The 7,223-nt window shown below is 31.3% G+C and overlaps 1 protein-coding gene across 1 annotated transcript; it reads right to left on the bottom strand.

The window, feature by feature from the left end:
- Nucleotides 1–805: 805 nt before the first annotated feature.
- On the bottom strand, nucleotides 806–7,015 carry LOC107914935 (long-chain-alcohol oxidase FAO1). The gene is made up of 3 exons (XM_016844000.2): nucleotides 6,629–7,015; nucleotides 5,748–6,023; nucleotides 806–2,709 (listed from the first exon to the last, which is right to left on the bottom strand). Exons 1-3 carry the CDS (start codon nucleotides 6,854–6,856, stop codon nucleotides 973–975), a joined length of 2,241 nt encoding a protein of 746 aa, XP_016699489.2. The 5' UTR covers nucleotides 6,857–7,015; the 3' UTR covers nucleotides 806–972.
- Between the last annotated feature and the right edge of the window lie 208 nt (nucleotides 7,016–7,223).

Below are 7,223 nucleotides of genomic sequence, written 5' to 3'. Positions count from 1 at the left end.
ATATAATATATTAATATTTTATACATATACATTAAAGTTTGATTATGTAATAGGTTGATTCAACATTATCGGTTCGATTTCAGTTTTAAAATGTATAACTTTTTAAGCTAAATTAACCAACTTAAAACCCAAACCCAATATCAACCAAACTTAAGCCCAATTTAAACTTTATTAACCTAAATTCCCAAATCATAAAAAAAAAACCTAAATTCCCAAATCATTTTATTAGTAATGTTATTAGTATTGCATAAGTATAACACTAATTATTGTATTATTAAATTTTAATAATTGTTAATTTTATATCTTTATTATACATAAATAATTATAGCATTAAAAATATTTATATTCAATTAATGTTTTTAAAATTTTATTTCACTTTATAATTTAAAATAAAAAATTATTTGTAATTATTTTTAATAAAATTTTGATATAAATATGTATAGTGTATACACACATTTTCATAAAATAAATAATTTTTATTTATTTCTATTTTAAGTAATATAATAAAATTATATTAATTATTAATATCTATTATAGCTATGGTTGTTAAATTATAAATTCGGGCTTTTTTAGGCTTTGAATTGAATCTATCTTGCATTCCGGTTTAAATCGATCTCAAATTCTTACAGTCTCGAGCTTTCTCAAGTTCAAATTTTTTCGATCTCAAATATTCTTGAGCTCGGATTTATTTCAAGCTTGAACTTTCTCGAATTTAGATCATTATGAGCTCAAATCGGCACAAACGAACTTTGAGAGTAACTTCTATTTTTTCTACTTTAAATACTATGCAAAAGGTCCTTAAAGATTACTTTAGAACTTCCATATTTATTAGAATAAGGAGCATAAGAGTACAAAAATCTTCAAAATGGATAAATCATCTTTTCTGTTTATTATTCTTACAATCCAATACACACAAACAAATGTAGAAAAGCACAACGTGTAGGTGTTTGATGAGGGATTACTACAAGAAGGCTATTTTTGTTGTCTTAAAGACTCTGCAATCTTCTTTGACAGACAATAAGCAGTGGACTGGACAGTGATCATTGGATTTACACCAACAGCACTTGGCAAAACACTTGCATCACAAACAAACAATCCTTCAGCTTCCCAACTCTCTCCATTTTCATCAACTGCACCTTCCTCTTCATTTATCCCCATCCTACAGCTTCCCATCTGGTGAGCACTGGTGTGCACCACCCAGTTTTCCCCGGTACACAACGGGCTTGTTAACATAGAAATCGAGTCCAAAAACTCCTCAAACTCCTCATTGCTTATCCCTTTACATCTTATTCTCTGCCCATCACTACGATGAGTGCCCACCTCGACTGCCCCGGCTGCTACTAATATCCTCAATGACTGTCGCAAACCGGCTCGTAAGTTTTGTCGGTCTACCTCTTCGAACTTGTAGGTTACTCGTCCTCCAGCGTGTACTTTTCCGGATCCCTGATCCCTTATTATTGTTATCATATGAGCAGTTCTGGAAAATTTTAGCATCCTTGCTTTCATATCAAGACCAGACACCCAAGGGCATACTGCAGAGTATTGTGCAGGCCCCAATGAAGGAGTTTCAATGATGGCTTGCACTTTGTTGTCATTTCCTGCCACCTTATGTACTGATGTTATTATTCCACCCTCATAAGCTTTCCCTTTGAACTTGGAATCGGAGTCGGGAAAGTAACCCCACGCCATTAGAACCGGATGAAGATGAAGGTTTTGACCGATGTTTCGATTCTTCAGCCCACTAGAATGCATTAAAAGAGGTGTCAAAAGTGCCCCACATGCTGATATTGTTACTTTGGCTTCTATATGAAGTTCCTTTGTGATGTTTTGATTTGAAGGCTTTGCACTGACTCCCAAGCACTTCATTTTCCTTGCACTGCTTACCTTGTTTCGCTCTAATATGAATCTCTCGGCTTTGCACCCTGTTATAATCACTGCATTGTTGTTTACGGCATCGACTAGCCAAGTTCGATCGGTCCCTTTCTTGTCTCCTCTTCTGCAACCGAAACCACAAGATCCACAATAATGGCTCTCGGAGGAATTCCGTGGCACTTTCTCGACTTTTAGACCAAGATTTTCACACCCTTTTCGAAGCACTTGATTCTGAAATCCTTCCTCTTTACAATCATGCGTGACACCAATTCTTTCACAAACAGTTTCCATTGCTGAAACATATTCATTGCTTCCAAAAAGAGGTATTTTACAGTCCTCAGCCCATTCTTTAAGAACATATTTCGGTGTTTTTATACAGGCCGACCAATTCACAGCCGAGCCACCACCAACTGTAGACCCTGCAAGAATCAGCAGCTGTCCGTCCAAACTCGGAAGGATTCCTCCAGATTCGTATAGTTTATCCATGGAGGGACCTTCGAAGGGTGAATAGTCGGTTGAAGTAAAGTAGTTCCCCTTCTCTACAACGACGACTTTAAGGCCAGAACCGGCCAGCATTGCGGCTGCAACACCGCCACCACAACCGGAACCAATTACTACGGCATCGCATTTGATCCTGTAAACATTTTGTTGGGTATCTTCAGTAACAAGAAGGCCTTTCTGTGATAGAGAACGATAAAGAGTGGAGTCTTTTTCATGCACAGTCTCAATCATTCCCTTTTGAAGAGGCCTTTCCTTTCGTGCTTGCGGCTGATCCTCAACTTTGTCTACATTATATCCAATAGCTTCCCATGCTGGATTATAACCATCTTCTCCTACCTGAACATATAATTCTTAATATTTATACATTTTCATAGTTAATTCTAAATAATTTTCTAGTTATTATATATCAATTCAAGTTCCTTGATATACCATTAATTTGATGAATAGTATTAATAAGGCCTACTTGACACTTGTAAATTATTTAGTTTTGGCTAAAAAAAGTAATCAAATTTTGTTGTGCTTGTTGAATTGAACTCAAATATTTAACTAATATTTTAAACTTTAACTCGAGTCTTATGAGTTTTATTGAAATTATATTTTCAATTAATGTGGGAGTTCAGTAAATCACTTTTTGGAACCTAAACTTGGTATCTTTTTCATATTGGGGCATGAACTTTTTTTTTTATTCAAGTTAAGTCTTAAACTTGACAATTATTTCTGCATTATGGCTAGGGGTGTTCATTCGGTTAACCGACCGGTTAACCGACCCGAAATTACTATAACCGAATTAACCGACCTTCCAAAAATTTTAACCGTTAACCGAACCGATTTTTTTTAAAAAAAATTAACCGAACCAAAATTTTTTCGGTTAATAAGGTCGGTTAACCGAATTAACCGAAAATTATGTATTTTTTATTTTTGGTTAAAAATTACCCGAATTACCCGAATTACCCGAATTAACCGAATTAACCGAATTACTGAAAAATACCCGAATTACCCGAATTTTTTTTATTTTTTATTTTTAAAATTTAAAAAATTTATAAATTATTAAAGTAAATTGGGTTTTAGACTTTAGTAAATTGGGTTGTCTTTTAGTTTTAGTTTTATTGGATTGGGTAATTGGGTAAACTTTAGTTTTAGTTTTATTGGGTTGGGTAATTGGGTTGGGTAATTAAGTTTGGGCTGGGTTGGATAATTTTATTTATTAATTTTTTCGGTTAACCGAAAATTTTCTGTTAACCGACCGGTTTCGAACCGAATTAACCGTTAACCAAAAAATCATAAAAAAATTAACCGACCCCCAACCGAAAAAATTCGGTTAACCGACCGATTAACCGAATTCGGTCAGTTAACCGAATTTTTTCGGTTTTACCCGAATTATGCACACCCCTAATTATGGCTTCAACTTTTTTTGTTCAAGTTAGGCCCTGAACTTGACAAGTATTCTCATATTGAGGCTTCTGTCTAATTTTTTTCTTGAAAACCCTAAAGTTAAAGTCTCAATGTAAAAATAATTGTCAAGTTTAAAGATTAACTTAACAAAAAAGTTTAAGCCCTAATATAAAAACAAATATCTAACTAAGACCCCAATATAAAAATAATTATCAAGTTAAAAACATAATTTAAAAAGTTAATGCCTCAAAGTTAACAAGATGAAACTCTAAATAGAGATTTAAGTCATTATTTTATTATAAGTAAAAAAAAAATTAAACCCTAAAGATAGGCAAGAAAAACGTTTTTAGAATTGAAATTTATTACAATGATTTTGATGTTCCAACAACCAATATTTATTTTCTATTTTGATGATTGCTGATACAAAACCTCTACAACCAATTACATCCTATTTATTTTTTATTTGTGTTATAATATAATATCTACTCAGCAATCTAAATAAGATCATTTAATTCTTCTTACCTGTATGACTTTGTTTAAAACAAATCATTAAAAAATCCCCAAGTTGAATTTAGCAGTTTAGTACATATAGAGAAAATACCTGTCATTCTTCCATTAAAAAAAATCAATATTTTAACACTAACTCCAATCAATGTCCACAAATATTTTTATATATATTAGATTTTCGAGATATTATTTGTTTAAAACATTAGTAATCCATCTATATTTTAATTTTACTCCTAGACTATTTAATTATCTCTATATATATTATTAAATTTATGAATAAATTTTCCAAATAATTTCTCCTATATTTGTCATCAAAATTTTAGAACTTCAAATAATTTTTGAATTAAAATTGGAAAATTTATGGGAGAAAAAATGGACTAGCTATTATTGATTTTCTCTTAAGATGTTACCTAAATTGAAGAGTAGCTATTATTGAAAATGAAAGTGAGCCACACCTTGGAATAATAGTAGGACTGAATTAATTACAATCCACAGGTGTTGTCAATTTAATTAAAACTAAATGCTCACGGTTGAATATACCTTTCCTCCTCAAAGTTTCCGTCCAAATCTAGATTCCACTAACCATATTAAGTTTTATCCCATAATTAATATAAATTTCGCTAAACATAGAACACTCTCAACTTGCATCACTCAGTGGGTAACTACTATTTTTAGCTTTTTTGTAAGTATTATTATTTTTTATTCAACTACCCTTCAAATTTATCTCAAATCATTCTATAAATTTTAGCTTCTTGTCCTCACTCTTTATCAAAGAAATAAAATTTAATTTTTTATAAAAATTTATTAATCCATAAAAAAATTACGATTAAGCATATATTTTTATATATAATGCCTAGACTAGTGTTATCTTTAAAAGTAGAGGAAATAATATGCTTGAGTCTATATCCTTTTAATTGTTGTGGCACCAAATTAATGCTTAACTGACCAGTTTCAATCTAGTTTTTAAATTCCGCAAACAACATTCAAAAGGTGATATTTATCCCATGTAAAATATAGTAAAAAGATATAGTGTTTGAAACATGAATATGAAGGGTAAATGTACCATAGAGATCTTTGTAAGATTGTATTTTCCTCATCTATTAAAAAAAAAAACAAATTAGTCTCTCTACATTAAATCAAAGAACAATTTAGTCATTTTTATTAAAATTTTCATCCGTTTATTCTGTTAATAATTGGTTTGGTTAATGGTACCTTATATTAGTGTACAATGACCAATTTTAACCGTAGAAATGGATGAAATTTTTAACAAAAGAACTAATTTGCTCTTTGATCTAATATGCATAGACTAACTTATTATTATTTGGATAGAATAAATAAAATACAATCAAACTTTTAATATAGGAGACTCTATGATACTTTTACCGATACAAATATATTATGTAGTAACCTAATTCTTAGGCAAAGGATGAAAGTAGAAAGAAGATTAAAGGGAAGAGGTAGTATTGAATGATTACCCGAGAGAAGTAAACAAAAAGGCAGAAGACTTTCAAGTAGATGAAAGCAACCCTTGTGGGAGTAAATAGAAACCCATGCTTTAACCAATTTTGCATTACTTTCTCTCTCTTCTCCAATCCCATGCTTCCAAAGTCATTTATAAACGGCCATTCCTTCCCCAAACACTGCCTTCCACATAGCAACAAGCTTCCTACCCTCGTCCACAGTAACACTAATACAATTCTCACCACTATCACACTTTCAATGAATGCTCTTTTCCCCAGCAATTCTGCTACCTGTAACATTGATACAAACATTGTCTAACCTTAAACTAGACAAAGGGGGCTACTTTTAAAACTTTTGTCAGAACATCCAAATCTGACACAACTGAGTTACCGCCCTTTTCTAGTAAAACTGTAATTAAAACTGGGATACATGTAACTGCAGAATCTCCCCAACACTACTTATCTGCTGGCCACCTGGCACACCATAACATGTGTATATACACGTGTTTTACTTGTGTATGCAAAAGTCAATGCTATTATATTAAATCAAATCAAATTAAAATAAGTGAAAACAAAGTAACAATATAACGACAACCATTATTATTTCACCTAAAAAATTAAATTAATTTTTGTATATTAAATTAAAGAGTAAATTAAATTTTTAATTAAAAATTTTATCTATTTATATTATTAAAAGTTGATCTTTATACATAATTTTTTTTAATTTAATGTATAGAGATTAATTTACTATTTTTTAAATAAAAAAATAAAATACAATTTATCTTTTAATATAAAATTCTCCATAATATTAATGAAAACAACTATTTAGCTCAAACATTAATTGATGGATAAAAATAAGAAAAATGAATAAATAAACTAAGATTCAAAGGACCTACCTCCTCGGGGAAAGCCGGTTGAGAGGCAGAAGCTTTTAGGAAGGATTGAACAGCCTTGCTTGGCTGGGTTTCCTTTCGTTGAAAGCCAGAATCCGGTGGTAAAGAAGGGAAAAACACTTCGGCAACGCTGGCCAGCGTCTGTATCTCGGCTGAACAAAACCCATGGCTGTATTTTGGCTCTTTTTTCTCTCCATTCAACCATGGTTGCTCCTCACACTTTCCTTCCATGTCGCCCCTCTCTCTCTCTCTATCTATCTTTTTCTTTTTAATAAAACTAAATATGATTTTGTTTCAAATGGCAACTTCATTTTATAAAGTGGAAACGTGGAAACGTGGAGAGTTTGGATTCCAAGGAAGAGTTGTAACTCTACTGTTGTATATATAATATTTCCCCAATTCCGTATGCATAAGTATTGATATAAAAAGTTCGCTAACCAATCACCATCCATTTATGAGTTAGAATCGGACGTACTAGAACTTTTTTATGAGAATGGGAATTGATTTATAAATTATGAAAAACTTCAAATACTTTTTTTTTCATTTTACAAATTTACTATATATAAATTTATAATTAAATAATTTATAAAAAAAGCAA

The sequence above is a fragment of the Gossypium hirsutum genome, chromosome D10, assembly GCF_007990345.1.
Source record: "Gossypium hirsutum isolate 1008001.06 chromosome D10, Gossypium_hirsutum_v2.1, whole genome shotgun sequence".
Lineage (NCBI taxonomy): Eukaryota > Viridiplantae > Streptophyta > Magnoliopsida > Malvales > Malvaceae > Gossypium > Gossypium hirsutum.
Note: the sequence above shows the minus strand (reverse complement) of the source record. Positions and strands in the feature narration are given on the sequence as shown.